The sequence below is a fragment of the Apiospora phragmitis genome (assembly GCF_038363925.1).
Source record: "Apiospora phragmitis strain CBS 135458 chromosome Unknown utg000007l:1.0-2108841.0:1.0-2111359.0, whole genome shotgun sequence".
Lineage (NCBI taxonomy): Eukaryota > Fungi > Ascomycota > Sordariomycetes > Amphisphaeriales > Apiosporaceae > Apiospora > Apiospora phragmitis.
This window is the reverse complement of record NW_027117405.1, coordinates 1,489,415-1,505,485: the sequence shown is the minus strand read 5'-3', so window position 1 is coordinate 1,505,485 and position 16,071 is coordinate 1,489,415. Positions and strand designations below refer to the sequence as shown.

The 16,071-nt window shown below is 53.7% G+C and overlaps 7 protein-coding genes across 7 annotated transcripts; 5 read left to right on the top strand and 2 right to left on the bottom strand.

The window, feature by feature from the left end:
• Positions 1–803: 803 nt before the first annotated feature.
• Positions 804–1,436, top strand: PG994_007414 (uncharacterized protein; the record flags this gene model as incomplete). The annotated part of the gene is made up of 2 exons (XM_066858823.1): positions 804–1,104; positions 1,162–1,436. 2 exons carry the CDS (start codon positions 804–806, stop codon positions 1,434–1,436), a joined length of 576 nt encoding a protein of 191 aa, XP_066715765.1.
• Positions 1,437–3,322: 1,886 nt separating this feature from the next.
• Positions 3,323–5,322, bottom strand: PG994_007413 (Protein CSN12-like; the record flags this gene model as incomplete). The annotated part of the gene is made up of 6 exons (XM_066858822.1): positions 3,323–3,438; positions 3,522–3,597; positions 3,826–4,234; positions 4,289–4,576; positions 4,624–4,907; positions 5,026–5,322. 6 exons carry the CDS (start codon positions 5,320–5,322, stop codon positions 3,323–3,325), a joined length of 1,470 nt encoding a protein of 489 aa, XP_066715764.1.
• A 624-nt stretch (positions 5,323–5,946) lies between these two features.
• PG994_007412 (60S ribosomal protein eL20) lies at positions 5,947–6,950 on the top strand (the record flags this gene model as incomplete). The annotated part of the gene is made up of 3 exons (XM_066858821.1): positions 5,947–5,950; positions 6,371–6,732; positions 6,792–6,950. 3 exons carry the CDS (start codon positions 5,947–5,949, stop codon positions 6,948–6,950), a joined length of 525 nt encoding a protein of 174 aa, XP_066715763.1.
• Positions 6,951–7,409: 459 nt separating this feature from the next.
• PG994_007411 (uncharacterized protein) lies at positions 7,410–9,923 on the bottom strand (the record flags this gene model as incomplete). The annotated part of the gene is made up of 1 exon (XM_066858820.1): positions 7,410–9,923. One exon carries the CDS (start codon positions 9,921–9,923, stop codon positions 7,410–7,412), a length of 2,514 nt encoding a protein of 837 aa, XP_066715762.1.
• A 664-nt stretch (positions 9,924–10,587) lies between these two features.
• On the top strand, positions 10,588–11,336 carry PG994_007410 (acetyltransferase; the record flags this gene model as incomplete). Its single annotated transcript, XM_066858819.1, is given in 2 exon segments — positions 10,588–11,128; positions 11,140–11,336. 2 exon segments carry the CDS (start codon positions 10,588–10,590, stop codon positions 11,334–11,336), a joined length of 738 nt encoding a protein of 245 aa, XP_066715761.1.
• Positions 11,337–12,064: 728 nt separating this feature from the next.
• On the top strand, positions 12,065–12,612 carry PG994_007409 (uncharacterized protein; the record flags this gene model as incomplete). Its single annotated transcript, XM_066858818.1, has 2 exons — positions 12,065–12,134; positions 12,188–12,612. 2 exons carry the CDS (start codon positions 12,065–12,067, stop codon positions 12,610–12,612), a joined length of 495 nt encoding a protein of 164 aa, XP_066715760.1.
• Positions 12,613–13,554: 942 nt separating this feature from the next.
• Positions 13,555–15,534, top strand: PG994_007408 (uncharacterized protein; the record flags this gene model as incomplete). The annotated part of the gene is made up of 2 exons (XM_066858817.1): positions 13,555–13,797; positions 13,951–15,534. 2 exons carry the CDS (start codon positions 13,555–13,557, stop codon positions 15,532–15,534), a joined length of 1,827 nt encoding a protein of 608 aa, XP_066715759.1.
• Between the last annotated feature and the right edge of the window lie 537 nt (positions 15,535–16,071).

Here is a 16,071-nt window from a genome sequence, read left to right as displayed (position 1 = left end):
GGGTGTGGGGCAGGACGCGTTCCCTCCAAGTATCCAGCGCGTGCTGCCTTGAGGCCTCATAATTCCCTGCACCGGCAGCAGTCAGTCGCTGCACTGTAAGCAGCATGGGCCTGGGAGTACTTAAGAAGCATCCAGCCCATTAGATTCTTCCCTTTCAATTATACGCGCCCTCGGCATCTTAGGTAGGCAGACAAGAACTCGTCGTCACACATCTCTTTTCCCCCTCTTTCTCAGTAATTCCATCATTTCTTCGGTGTAAGTCGCTCGCATGATCCAAATCGCAACTCTTTAAAACAACAACTCCCCCGACAACCCGGCTTCTCTGCGGTCGCTCGTCCGTGATTGAAGTGTCTCTCATTCAAAAATTTAATCGCAACTTGTAACTTAAATCGACCAATCCGAGACACCTCCCACAAATCAACAGGATGTTCAGCACTAGCAGACGTTACGAGGCTCCGCCCAGCAGGTCTTCTTCGAAAAATCACAAAGTCAGCAAATCGAGCTCCTCCTTCAACAAGAGCCATGCTGGTGTCTCCAAAAGCCGCCACGAACCACGACGCCGCCCTACGACGGCAACCATGTCATCTGCTAATGATGCATCCATGTCTCCCGCGAGGTAAGTCCACCAATCTCGAGGTGATCGATGCCTCCGTTTTTATTCGCAGCCGTCTAACTTATACATCCACACAGCACACTGACACCTTCCATTGTTACTCTCGTTATCGGAAGAAATCAACGTTTCTTCGCCGCCCACGAAGACGTCCTTTGTGCGTCACCTTGGTTTCCAGCGCCGCCTGTCGGACATGTACATGGACACAGAGTCGGCGAACAATAAGCGTATCTTCTTGGCGGACGAGGAGCCTGAAATCTTTTCCTCCATCCTGGAGTATATGTACAAAGGGGACTACTATCCTCGCTTGGTCCACAACAAGAAGCGAAACTCATGGGAGATTGAACAGCTTGAGAATGATGGCCGCGGCGAGTCGACCGTCTATCATCATGCTACCGACGGCGACCTCCTCAAGGATACTGTCATCTATTGCACTGCCGATAGATACGGGCTCGAGGAACTCAAGCGAGTCGCTTTGCGGAAGCAAGGTCTCCGTAAGTCTTCTCCCTCCATCGTCCAATTATTCTCTTGAGGCTAACATATATTCATAGAGTCTGGAATCCAGTGCAGCACCATCCTGGCTTCAGCTCGCTATGCCTACGCCAACACGCCCGACACTGATTCCAAGTTGAGGGCACATTACCTTGCACTCATCATTCGGAGCCGCAGCACGTTCAAGCGCAGTGGAACGATGCAGCTTGAAATGTATAACGGTGGAACTCAGCTCTTCTTCGATCTGTTCGTCGCCCTATGCAACCATGTCGATGACATCTCCACTACTTCGTATGTCTCCATACCATTTTACCATATCCTATCCTGTTACTAATATAATTCAAAGGAACACCCCACGCAGCCACAAACACTTCTTCTAGGCCACAACACTACGGCCACTTTCCTGCGACCATGTCTTTCTATCTTGCCCCTGCACGCTTCTCATTTCACAGCGTCAAATCATCTCCTCGAAACTTAATGATTCATGTTCAGTTCCTTGTTCTTCCTTCAAAGACATGGGATTCGAACGTGGCAAGATGATGATACAATTCCCACTTCCTGGCGTTTGGCGGAGCCCGTGAGAGGGCTTGTTTGCTTTCATTTCCCTATTGACACTCCTGTACTACTACTATTACGCACATCCGCGCTCTGTTTATTTGGCATTGTTTCTGCTCTCGCATCCCGGCGCGGAATCTGAGAGAGCAACTTCATGGAGGAGAAACCCCTGAAAAAAGCACTGGAGGCGTTTTGCATTTCTGTACGAGACAAGCACACCTATTGTGGACGGTATCTTCTGTGAAGATACCAGCAACGGTATTGACTGGCAAATCTGCCTGGAGGATTTTATGGCATAAGTATTGAAATTTCTAGACTGACGAGACAAGATACCTTGGGAGGATTTTACGGGGGATGTCCTTTTGTACAATTATCATTCAGGACTATCGTTGATCGTGTATCACGCCCTGATCTTTATGGGGGTGTAGTCTCTAGCTAGATCAGGGCCAGAACGAAGAGAAAGAGCAGACAGATGTGGTTCTACCTTCTGTGTACATATTCACCAAACCTACGAAGTTGAAGGCCAGATGATGTGACAAAAGTATTGTTCCCTTCCTTCGCAGGATGCCCCAGATCTGGCTAAGACAGAGCCCCTTACATTCACCTAGCGGGTTAGCCCGAGCGACCTGTCACTTCTGAACAACTCGGCAAGATATGAACTCGGGGCGTGATTCGCCAATGGGCAAGCCATGATCCCGGCGGACCGTGGAAAAGTAAATGAGACAGAGTTAAAGTGGTTGCATTAGTGCAAGATGGTGCTTGCTGAGGCTACATACGATATGGGGCGACAGCACTAAAAGCTGCGTGGAACTCAGACCCCCACCTCCGGTCTCCCCCAGGATGCCTGTCATCCAGGCAGTCAGATTTCGGTACGACCGTGTGGGTTGCCGTCGGGGCGTGAGTCACTGTGTGAGTAAGACATATCTCCCCAGGTGTACTTGCCTGCCCGCTGTTAGTACCCGGCCTATGGAAACTGGAATGTACCTGTACTAAGAAGGAAGGAAGTGAGTGAATGAGTCCTTCGGTATTAATCAATAATGAGTCCTCGCACTCCGGTGTATACTGCAGGAATTGGTCGGTAAGTGTCTCAGAGAATGGAACAGGTGTGAATGTTGGTTGGGGTTACACGGCGGGCGAAGGAGACTTCAAGTTACACCTCTTCCCGCGACGGTACGGGAAAAGAACACTATTGCGATGATCAAGCAAGCAAAGGCGGGTTGCCTTGCGCTCGAAAAGAAAGAAAGGATTGGGGGATGCGGTGGCCTACGCACCCGTTTGTCTGTCTCATCCAGCCACGACTGAATCCACTATACCACATTGGTGTATGGAAGCAATGCATCAGTGTCGAAGTAGAATAGGTGACAATATAAACACAGCAGCTGTGCTCTTGATTGGTACGCGGATATGAAAATTGCAGACACATCAGATGGGAATCCAAGTATATTTATTGTATGTTGGTAGCTGCTCACAAGATACCTCCCAGGTATCGCGCAATGCGATGAGTCTCGATGGGATGCTGGACACCCCTTTGCTCCGCCAGACGAACCGGAAGAGTCACAGCGACGTAAGCGTAATTCAATGAGACCTGGATACTGCAAAGCTGATGAGCAACAAGCTACATCTAAGCTTAAAGATATGCCCTTATAGTTCTTGGAACTATGTCCATTAACCTCTTCCAGCACTGATAAAGCCATCTTCCCATAGCACTGAAGTGGGCCATCCGGCGAATGATAGGCGCAGAGTGCTCTCTGCATAACGCATGCCTCTGATTGGCAGCACACCTTCGGGCATACATAGGTAAGCATGCCAAATTCCTGTCGTTTCTGGGGCTGCCGTACTGTATATACCCCCATGGCTCACACACCCGTTCCAGGAAATGCACCATTCTTACTCAAGACCACGAAGCCGCGTTCGTGTGCAATATATCCTTTCATGAGGTTCTGTAGGAGGTGCATAGAATTAGTGAGTCAATCTCGGACCAAGGTATGTCAATCAATGAGATCAAGAGTACAGCTGCCTCAGGCTGGAACCCACACAGTTCGAGGGCGAGAGCGACATGATGAAGTATGATACTGTACGGGCAGTTTTGAGGGGGAAGGGGTGGGTGGAGGTGAAGATGCAGGCAGCTTATGTGATTGAGGCTTCGCGTGATGATTGAATAGGCTTACCTTGTAAATCATGTTAGCTAGGAGACATTCCACCTCATCAGTGTCTATGTCTTGCCCGCCACTCATGCGTATTGCCGCTGCGAATTCAGCGACCGGGATTCTTGTCCGGCGGACTTGCGCGCCCCCTTCAGCGCCTTCTATAAAGCCTCCCGCTATGAACACCTTGCGCAGCAGATTGCGCAATGCAATATCGCGCCCGCGTTCCAAGGTGAGGTAGATACGGCGTTTGACAAACTCGTCCTCACCTTCCTGCAGAGCTTGGTGAAACCCACGTAGGTCACCCTTTTTGATGGCTGTCGCAAGCTTCAGGAACAAGGTCTGCAGCTTTGGGAAGGGAGCGAGGAGTTTGACGCTGGGTAGCGTATGTGTTGTCAAGAGGTGACATGGGATTAAGTAAGTGAGTATGAGTCTACCGGTTGTTAGCTTTACCCGGCCGGTGCTCAGCCGGCTAGACCAGACTTACTCCATATTCCGTGTTGCACCCTTATGACATAAGAGCCAGGCGAGGGTGAGATGCTTCTCGGCTTCCTCGTAGTTCTCCTCGAGGAAGGCCAAAACACCCTCATAGTACTTGAAGGTTACTTGTTGTGACTTTGGGAAGCTCTCAAAGTCTGGCATGTCTCCTCGTCCAGCCGACAGCACCCGGAGCACGTTCTTGGACAAGGCAGCCGAGTTAAGCTTGAAGTAGGTCTTGAAGAGAAGATTGATAGCGTAGTAGATGCCCCATTTCCGAGACTCACTCAAGGGTGCTCTGAGAGATGTTAGAGAATTGCATCTCGAGAGATCAGTGCTACGTACCGGTCACTCAGACAAAGGTTGAAGATGCGGTTCAGCTGTCTGGCGCAGTCCTCGAGCGACTTGTGTTTCTCGGTTTCCGGGTCGAAGTCATCCTGGAAATTGGTAACCATCTCATCGCCATTATTTCCTCTCTCCGCATCTGCTCGCATAGCGTAAAGTCGCATGTACTTGCCAGCAACGTACAAGCAAGGGATGGTCCAGTTCTCGAACTCATGGTTAGTGTAGCCGCGTATTATCTGAGAGGTAAGTTCCTTCCAAGCTTCGTACACCGAGGTCCATGAGGTCTGTATCAAGTTTATGTATGTCAGTTTGTTAATTGACCAAAGAGACTTCATGGTGCTCCGTGGCTCAGATGGGCTGATGAAGCTAGCAAATGAACCCCTGGTTGGGATGGTCACGTACCTTGACTCGACTCTTCCTCAAACCCTCGGCGGCTAAGATCTCACCGAGAGCTTTCCAGTACGAATAGTAAATCGCTTGCCACCCCCCTGCCTCATCTGACGACATGTCGAGTCGCGCCGACTTATCGCGCACGAACAGGAACTTCAAGTCGTCTTTGATGGATTGGGAATTGCCGCTTTCCCAAACGGACATCAGCTGGGCGGCATTGTTTGGGACGTCTGGCGTGAGGGTCTTGGCCAGATCATTGCCCAGTTGGCCCGCGTAGGCAGCTTTGAACTCCTTGATGAGGCTATCCATAATGAAAGAAGACCTCCAAGGGTCGTGTCGGCCCAGATACAGGAGCAGTTATGCTTAACTAGACACCGACTATCCCCGTACTGTGGCAATGAATGGAAATAGGTTCGTAGAAATTGCGTTTATTGTAGTTGCATCTTTGTGTTTCTCAGAAGTATGTGACCTCAAAGACATAGATGCCTCAAGTGAGAGAGAGAGCTTCTTTGAGGTGCTGGACATGCCGATTGTTGATTGGCTGGTGACAACACTGGGAAGGTCAACATCCACCCCAGTCAGACGGTCTGGTCTAGCGGTCTTGGCATTTGGGCTGCACCTGCCCGAAGTACCAGCCACACTAAAGCCCCACCTTTGGTAACCCAGAAACTCAGCCACATGCCACACATGGAGAATGGAATTTGCCGGGCTGCCACTTGCTTAATTTTCCTCTGGCAAAAACCCTAGTTGAACACAAGCTCAATTTCTGAAGAAATCCAATCTTCGTTCCCCAGGCCGAAAAAGTCACACTCCCCCAAAGCCGGAATTTCCTCCACAACCAGCCAGCAACGACGACGACTAACCAAAACACCGTCACAGTAAGTTGACCCTTGATTCCGTTTCATCGAGACTCGGTCGCTAACATTCGAAAAGATGGGTAAGCGATTTTCTATTCCTCGATGCTTGATATGACCGGGAAAAGAGGTGGGATATGAATACGTGCTCGACGATCCGACTTCGACAACAATTCTCCAGCAACCATCACGGCCGACATACGAACCACTGCGACGTGCAGCGGTCTCCTTGACCGGCTCAGCTCACTCGGCATGCTTCTGTTGCGAGAATGAAGCATTGGCATTGAAGACCCAAGCAACTGCGGGCTACGACATACTTGTTGCAGAGGAAACACCGCCTTCAATGGAAGATTGCAACACGAGCAGAAACGCCCATCTGTATCTCAACAATTCGACATCGACGACACGCACGCTTTGGTGGCAGGAAGGAATTGCGTCTGCTCATGCGATGTTTTGGTCGAATATTGAAACGTTCAAATAACTAACGCCAGTTTCTCGCTCAGGTCGTCTTCAGGAGTACCAGGTCATTGGCCGCCATCTGCCCACCGAGAGCAACCCCACCCCCAAGCTCTACCGCATGCGCATCTTTGCCCCCAATGAGGTCGTTGCCAAGTCTCGTTTCTGGTACTTCTTGATGAAGCTCAAGAAGGTCAAGAAGGCCAACGGTGAGATCGTCGCCATGAACAAGATCGCCGAGAAGCATCCTCTCAAGGTCAAGAACTTCGGTATCTGGATCCGTTACGACTCGCGCTCCGGTACCCACAACATGTACAAGGAGTACCGTGAGATGTCCCGCTGCGCTGCCGTCGAGTCCATGTACTCCGACATGGCCGCCCGCCACCGATCTCGTTTCCGATCCATCCACGTATGTTCCACCTCCTCGATGGGGAAAATTGCCCAGATCTCTGTACTGACCATGACTAGATCCTCCGCGTCGTCGAGCTTGAGAAGACCGAGGACATCAAGCGCCCCTACATCCGCCAGCTCACCACCAAGGGCCTGAGCTTCCCTCTCCCCCACCGTATTCCCCGGATCAGCACCAAGAAGATCTTCAGTGCTACCCGACCTTCCACATTCGCATAAAATGGGAGTTGGTGTCTTGCTGGGTTCTGGGAATGAAATGCAGGTGGTCATGGATCTGCTGGTGTTATTACGGTCTTGCGGAAATGTCATTACGTCAGCATATGCTCTCAATAGTTAGAGCAGCAAATCAATGCCACCCAAATGAGAGATGGTTCGTTACGAAGTCAATGTGCTCTATTTCACACCATGTCGAACGTCTACTGGATTTCGAGACATGCTACACATCCGAGAATGAATGGGTTAAGGGCGAATGGCTCGACTCGTATAGACAGGGCTTCTGTGCAACCAGAGGAGCACGTAGGAAGATGCCTTCCGAGAGTAGCTCAAACCAAAATTTATTATGATTTCCACGGATGCCTTAACGCACAGAGACTTGTTGTTCATGATTCTAGATTTATTGGGAGATACGTTCTCTTAACACATCATATCTTCGTTCAGAGACGCTCATGGAGTGGTAACTCAGCTGTCCTCACTAGACCCTGTCCTTGACTTGTTCTCCGCAAAGGTATCGCTCATGAACTCGTTCCATACGCCCCAGTTCATAAAATCGAAACCGCTGTCCCTCGGCATATCAAAGTTGATGTTATTGAGGCCGGGCCAGCCGATACCGGGGTCGGTAAACCTACTGGCCGGGCCAAGGTCAATGGACGGTGCTGACATTTCCACGGCGGCAGGCATACCGAGGCCATTGCTACTATCACCCCCACCACTGGTATCCATAGGGACTGTCGGCGGCTCGGAGCACACCGCGTTGGAGGCAGCAGCTGTTGCTGATGATGTGCCAATTCCTACTATGGCGGACATACTCGGCGTTCCTGCTCCTGTTGCTGCTGTGGGGGTATTCACTTTTGTACTACTATTCCCATCGAGACCTGCGTCGTACCCTGGATTCGTCATCCACGGCCCAGCCATCCAGGGCACGTCGTCATTGAACCCGGTCTGCTGCCGCCACTTGGACTCCTGCTCGTCCTGCAGCACTGCCGCCGCCCGCGCCGCCCTGGCCTTCTTGTACAGCTTGCGGATGGGCCGCCACAGCTGCCCGCGCCGCGTATCGGCGACCACGTGGGCCCAGAGCGGGTAGACGACGTCGACGCTCTCCCACGCGCGCTGCACGAGCGGGCCCCGCGTCTGCGAGCACAGCTCGGCCAAGCAGACGGCCAGGGGGTGCCACTGCACGTACGTGTTGCTCCACCAGCCGAAGCGCTCGGCGAAGGGCGACTGACCGTTGCGCTGCGTGAGCTCCAGGACCGACACGGCCGTTTGCAGCATGGCTTCGCGCGAGACCTTGGGCCAGCGCCGCTCGCGTTGCTGCTGCTGCTGCCGCAGCTGGGTCGCAATGCTGGATTCGCCGTCGCCGCCGCCGTCGGTGCTTGGCAGTGCGACATCGCCTGGTATGGGAGCAACGGGCAGAGGATAGGAGGGGGAGGAGGATGCTGGCTGAGCGGGTGGGTTGATGGGGTACTGTAGAGCCAGCCAGAATTTAAGATTGATGAGTCGAATGAGCCCTGCCGCCATGGTCGACTGATAGTGGGACAGATCCGCACTGGTGATATACTTAGTCTCGAGACGTTGGGCGTGCGTAATCATCTCGTCTTCCGTCTGCTGTGGCGGAGTGCTACCCAGGGGCTGTGATTGAGATTGTCCCAGCCACAAGAAGATGCTAGAGGATTGCGCCGTAGCTAACGCGAAAGTGATATCAGACCCGCCGGTCCGCTCAACTAGGGGTCCCGGACTATCCGGACCAAAGTCATCATCGTTCAAGTTCAGAGGCAAACGCATATTGAGCATGTTCGTCGCTATCATAGCCTCGGTCCCTCGGTCTTCGGCTGCTCGCACATCAAGCACCACGATTTGCCAGAAAATACGCCGCCGCATCTCCACTTCAAAGGGTGAGTAGCCCCTTCCTTCGCCATCGCGCAAGAGACCGGCACCCTGTCCCAGACGGAGGAGAAGCGCAGTCAGAGCCCAGGAGGCCCGTGATTGGTTGTGCACACGCAGACAGGCGACATATAGGAGCAAGGTTTGAAGACACTCCAGATCCGTATTGGTGAGGTAGTCCGCCGCGCCAAGTGCTCGTTCCACCGCCAGCTGATAAGTCTTCAGCAGAGTGGCACGGTCTTGGCCTAGATTCGTCTGACACGCCTCTGGCGAGAGACTAGTGATGGATGCGAAGTATATAGAAAATGCCAGTGCTTCCTGGGCCAGGGTCAGCCTCGGCAGTCCAGCTGGAAGCATCACCAGGATACTTGGTCTATGTAAAATTTTGAGTATTGGGTCGACCCTGTCGAAAAAGACCGAGAGCAGATACAGTATTTGGGCGGTAGCTGGGTGAATGAGCCCGCTCGAATCTGGCGATTTGCAACCGACAAGAAGGCCTTGCGTAGCAAAAGGCTGAGGGTTCTGCTGTCCCATAGAAGACTCCGGGCTCTCGGTTTCTGATTCCTCGCCCGAGTCGGTATCCGACGGCTGCTCCAGCGCCTGCTTCAGACCTTCAACCTCATGAGATAGGTTCATCCAGAAGTCACCGCCAACGTAGCGTCTGGCTGTGTGCGGCTCATTCTGATGGGGTTGATTAGACGCCTGGTGAGCCCCGGCAGTTTGCGTCGAGTGCCCGGGTCGAGTCACAGATGGCGACGCTTCAGCCGTGGGCGTAGACGCATCTGGGGTGTTTGATAGATTGATATCGGATATATCGATATCCAGGTCCTTCAGGCTCTGCACGTCCACCTTTCCCACTATGGTCTCGAGACGGCTGATACGGTTAAGCAGCTCTTGGTTCCTCGTCTTCCTTGGCCTTTCCATGCGCTTGCGGGCGGGGAAGACGCACTCTATGCCCGACTTGGTGCAATGCGAACACGGGTGCACGCGATTGCATTTTATCTTCTTTGACCGGCACGTCGTACAGCTCAGCTTAAACGACGGTCTCGTTACCGATGATGTGGTCGGCGCGACCGTAGGTGACGTAGAGTCCATTATGAATATGTTTGCGGCCGCATGTGCGCGCAATAGGCTGACAACGGCGGGGACCCGCCAAATTGGAGACACACCGAGTTATTTAATGTAAGCAGGCCGTTAGAAGAAGTGACGATCAGATGTAGAGAGGCAATCTGCACCAAACAAATTACATAATATGGTGAGATACCTGCCAACGGTCGCTGCACAAGCTGATGACTGATGGCTGATGACTTTGGATGTGGATGTGGATGTATCGCTTCCAATGGCTTGGTTGACTGCTTGGAACTATTGAGTGAGAATCATTGACTGTGGCAATTGTGGACCCCCTGTACCTAAGTGCATCAAATACAGTAACCTAACCTATCTGCCTATACCTGATGCGCAGTAGAGCCAAGTGTGCACTCAGCACATTTCACAAGCAGCCGTTTGTGGTATCCATTAGTGGTAGCTCAACTTACCGATCCGGGCAAACTTATGAGTCAGCTGTAAGAGCTGAACATAGATACCACCTGCTGTACCACAACTAGAGTCATACGTGCTAGGTACTCGGTATAATAACCTAGGCATCATGAGCCCGAGTAGACAGTCAGAGGAGCAAAAGTCTGGGGTGTCCTCGCAGGTTTCCAGCACAGAAAGATAAACCAGCTGTAGTCGCTCACTCTTATATCCAAGATAGACAAACATGGACTACTCCGCGAACATGATCAAGGTGAAAACCACCATGCCTAAGCAACCCTTTCCGCCGAACGCGGACCGACAGCCCATCCACACGGAGCGCCTGCTCCTCCGTGCGCTGACCCAGGTCGACCTGCCGGCCGTGCACGCGCTGCGCACGCAGCCCGAGGTCATGGTCTTCACGGCGCGGGGCCGCATCGACGCCGACCTGGCCGAGACGCAGGAGCGGCTCGACGGCTTCCTGCCGCCCCGGGGCGACCGCGAGACGTACAACGCGGCCATCTGCCTCGCGGCCACCGGCGAGCTGCTCGGCCTCGGCGGCGTGCACAAGGGCGCCTCGCCCGAGCTCGGCTGGCCCGAGGTCGGGTACATCTTCAAGCGCGAACACTGGGGTTGTGGGTACGCGACCGAGTTCCTGCGCGCCTTCCTTGAGCGCTGGTGGGCGCTGCCCCGCGTCGAGGCCGAGGTCGAGGTGGATGCGTGCTCCGTCGCTGCTGCTGCTGCTGCTGCCGCTGATTGCGGCGGCGGCTTGGAGGAGGCCAGAGAAGGTGGGGGGGAGTGGTGGTGGTGCCCGAGATGCTGTCGGCGCTGGTCGAGGCGAACAATCCGGGCAGTCTGCGGGTCATGCAGAAGGCGGGCTTCGAACGGTTCAGGCAGTGGGAGGAGCCGGACACTCGGGTCTGGTTTGAGGGGAAGGACGTTACTCTGGTGGGATTTGCCTGCTCTTCTCTGGGCAGGAAACTAGATGTGCAATGACCAATGAAGAAAAACTACGACGAGTTCTGGCTCACATGAAATATACAAGCAGCCTGCCCTGGGCAAGCTTCCACCAGTATTGTCAACACCATTGGACTCATAGTTCTGGCCTTTTGGGGTTTGCCGTATCAAGTTATGTGGCGTATATACATTACAGGTTTTTGGGGTTGTACACGTCGCTTGGTAGATATGCGACCCTTCTATAGCCCTTCTATAGCGGTGACTATTCACACCGACAGTCCCAACGTGCACGCAATGGCTGTGGCAGTATCCGCCTGCCGACTTTACTTACTACGTTCCCGAAGACGAATGCAAAGGTCATTGCGTGACTTGCATTGATGCCACTCGAGTGCCCCCGGTCATCATTGAGCCGTGCATTTAACCTTCTATTATGGAAAGAGATTACATGAGGCCCGCTATGTTCCAACATTCATTAAAATGACGATGGGAGCGGTCGACAGATGTTGCATATCGCTAATAGGGGGGTTGTACAGTAAGACATTTCGTCATGGCCATAGACTTTGTTCGGTGGTGAGCTGCTTCTACAAGCGCCGTTTAGGGGATTACAACTACAGAGACAACAAATAAAAAACCCCCCCAATTTGGCCCGGGATATATACCATACGATCTTTGATCATATCACTTATAACTAGGCGTGCTGGGTGTTGTGCCTTCTATAATTGAAAACAAGAAAACGAAAACCCTAAACAAAAACCCTCTCCTCCAAGATGCAAACGTCGTCGACGTCAGAGACGCTAATTGCGTCTACGAATATACTCAGCTCAGCTATGATCGCCGGTAGGCTTTCGACATGCATATGTTTTGGAGGCACAGCTCTGACACTTTGACAGGTGCGACAGCCAGTTTATCGGCATTTGCGGTGCCGGCAGTGCTCAACACGGGCGCATCCACCGATGTCATGCTGCGCCAATGGTTCAGCATCTTCCACCGCGGCAAAGTCATACCTGTCGCGGCCGTCGCCACGGGGCTCAGCCATGTCGCGGTGTCGTACGGCCGCTGGGCGGCTGGGCGACAATGGCGAGGGTTCGCGCTCGGGGGCGCGCTCACGGCGGCTCTGATCCCCTTCACCCTCGCCCTCGTGATGCCCACGAACCGCGTCCTGGCGGCGGCCGAGGCGCATGGCAGCAGCAAGGAATCGAGGATGAGCGACGATAAGGTTCGCCAGCTGATCAGGCGCTGGCGGGACCGGAACGCTATCCGGTGCTTCCTACCTCTGGCCGGCGCAGCGTTTGCGCTGTGGAATCTGGTCGTCTGAGTTATGGGATGATGATCATACTGATTGAGGAACCTTTTGCTGTACATTCTGCGGCCCAGGTCTACCAATGGAGAGGTGACGGGTTGCGACCAGCCACAACTACTATGTGGTCGTATCCTCATCCGGGAATGGAACATCACGAGTGTTGGGTGTTGGCGCACGCACTGTTATTACGAATTGGGCCTACCCACTATTCTAAATTCATTGAATCAGCCTTGCCAAATCATCGGGAAGCGTCCAGAATTTGCAGATCTCTGCGCTGTGTGATATTTTTGTAACATGGAACGCACCGGAGGCCAGGCAGACAGAATCTTGGAAGGCTAGTTCAGTGACGATCTCTTCCAGGATTTAGAGTGTGCGGGTGCACGTGTCAGCCCGGATTGGGCACCTACTGGACCAGGACTGGACCTTGGACTTGTGGCCTCCAACCTCTGTGTGAGTGACACACAGCCCGTCATCCACCCATCCACACTGCATCCCGCCCGCCAGCCCGCCATCCATGATGCCTGCTGCATGCGACTGCGACTGCGACTGCAAATGACTGGAAAGTCTGTCAACAGGCTCACTCCTCACTTCCAGGCATTTTCCTTCCAACTCTCGTGTTGCTTGCCCTTCGACTCATTGGACCCTCATGACCGCCAGAGCCATCATCAATCCTCGGTTTTTATGACTCTTTCGCTCATATATCAAATATACGATCGTGTTACCCGACCTTGAGCTTCTGTTGCCGCCGTCTCGATCGTGCTTCGTTACCCTGATGTGATTTGTCCCACCCGGCCTCGGTTGTTGGAGAGAGCATCTGCGACCTTGCTGTACTGGGCCGCCGTTCGTTTTATCATGTTGCTTTTTCGTCATTGTCGATTACCACTCTATTCAATTGCGAGTCACAAAAAAAACGGTTTGTCACTTCACGCGCCAGGAGTTTAATCCTGTCCCACCGAGATGGCGGCCGATCCAAAATCAGCTGCAACTGCTCCAACCACCAGGCCCGCGCCCGCGCCCGCGACCACTGCTGCCGCCGCCGCCGCCGCACCTCCACTCAAGTCTGACCGTATACCTCCACCCCAGACTGCGGCGCAGACTCCGCCCATAGACGGAAAGTCATTCTACGGATATCTCATCAAGAAGGATAGAACGCCCACGGAGCTGCTTGATGCGCTTCTACGCGCCATCGCTAAACACATTGTAGGAACCTCCACTTCTCTCCTCAGGTGTATATGTTGTGGTTTCCGGCGCTGCTCACGGTGCCCGTTGCCTTGCACATCTACAAACTAGCCGCTTGAACTCCCTTGCCGTTTGGAGACATATGTCAGAGGCTAACATTGCTATTCTGCCCAGATTGTCGCGATTGGCGACAAGAGGAAACAACTTCTAGACAAGACGAAACTTGCTGCCTTTTACAAAGTAGTAGGCGGCGACTACGATTCTCTTTTCGTCGACGCACCCGACAAATCTATCTCGTATATATGGACTGCGCTTGGAGTACAGCACATGCTGTACCCGGGGGACAATGACTTTGTCGCGCCGTCCGTTCCAGTGCTTACCCCGAAGGGTTTTGCGCGATGGGAGTCCCTCCAAATCCTGTTGGAGCCCGAGGAACATGTGCCGTACATGCAGTTTGCTGTGCGCAACTGGGGGCTGAAGCACCCCGACACCGGGGTGCCGTTCCCAACCGACCTACCGAAAGAGGCTTTCCCTTCCCAGTGCGATCCATACATAGATGCATGGCATAGAGGATGTGCCGAAAAGTTGCGCCACGAGGCTGCTCCCGCAGCAACCCAACCAAGCCCAGATCCTCGAGTCCACTTCACTCATGTCCGCGGGTCTCATGCTGCATCTGCTAAGCCACCAACTGAGAATGAATATTTCGAGAGAGAGCGGCCGTCGGTACCATTCACCCATTTGCCAGGGAGACGAGCAAATATCGGGGCCCGCCAAGCTCACCCACCGGCTCATCGTCGTCATGACAGCACGAGCAGTAGCTCACCAGACGAACCCGCAATCCGCCGCAGGAGCTTCTCTGACTATCCTCCCTCATCCCCAGAGGCGGTTCGTCCATCTGCGCATCTCGATCCACGACGTCCCGTTCCTCTCCGACGGCATAGCCAACCGAGAAACCCGTCACCGCTCCCATCAGATTCGGACTCGGATGTGCAGCCAAGCCCCAGGGTGAGGCCAGTACCACCAGGACGACCAAAGCACACAGTGCGCGTCTTTCCCCCTGAGACACCCCCACCTCCATCGGTTGGACCCGGGATGCGGTCACACCGTGCCGAGTTGCGACCTCCTGGCTCCCGCCGCCGCAGCTTGCCCTCGGGCAGCACAAGCCCGCTCGGCAGCATTCGGCAAAAACTTAGTTCTTTCTTGCCTGGATCATCCGATCGACCCCACAGCAGCTCCCGCGATAAACCGCGTCCCGAGCGCCACAGCTCGCGTCTCAGTCGAAGCTATTCAGACGAGTCCTACGCATCTGACTCCGGTTCGGATGCGTCGCCTAAACAGCCCACCCGGCGGGACCGCGACAGAGACAGGCTCCGCGAGCGGGATCGTGAGCGTGAGCGCGACCTAGAGCGTACCATTGAGCGACAGCTAGAGCGGGAGCACCGCGAGCGCGAGCTGGAGGAAGAGCGCGAGAGGAGGAGTAGGAAAGACAAAGCCTACATGCGACGTCCCGTGCTGGATAGACGTACGAGCAGCGCGGCCGACATAGACCGCCGCTCGAAAGAGTACGGATGGGAGCCGAGAGAGCGGGACAGCAGGGTCCGGGATCGAGAACGAGGCCGTGATCGAGGGCGCGAGGAAGAGTTGCGACGTAGTTCACACAGCGACGATCGCGACAGGAAGAGGTACCGCGACCAGGACAGAGGTTCGAGTCCTATCGTGGTCGGGGTAGGGGGTCGAAAGTATCCCCCTGGTCTATGAAATTGCACCACTGAAGCGTAGGCAAGGCAATCACGAGAGACGACCCCTAAAGAATGAGCGCGGCGTAAAATGGTGTATGGCGATTCTTTTCGTTTTCACGGATAGGGTTAGGGAGGCAGTTTCCTTTATAGTGTGCTCGGTTCAAGGGAGGCTACGAGCACAACGGCCGATGAACATAATATACTGTCCGGTTTCATACTTTGTTTCTCCATGGTCATTCCGATGGAACCCCTAGATATATAGAGGGCGAGAACCCTACTCAGTAACTTTATCGTTGACCTTGCATCCATTCCTCCTGAAGTATACCAGACTAGGATTACCATTATATCTCCAAGGGTACATATGATGCACACTGCTAGGTTGGGAAGTCATGCCACTTACTGGCTCTAACCGCAGCACAGCAGCTCGTGCCGAAGCCCGGAATTTCCTCCTAACCCTCGTCATCGGGCACACCTCCAGCCAAGCTTCTGCACTTGGGCTGTAGCCACAACACAACGTCTCTACAGGTCAATTCTCAACCTTCAATGTTCGTGCACT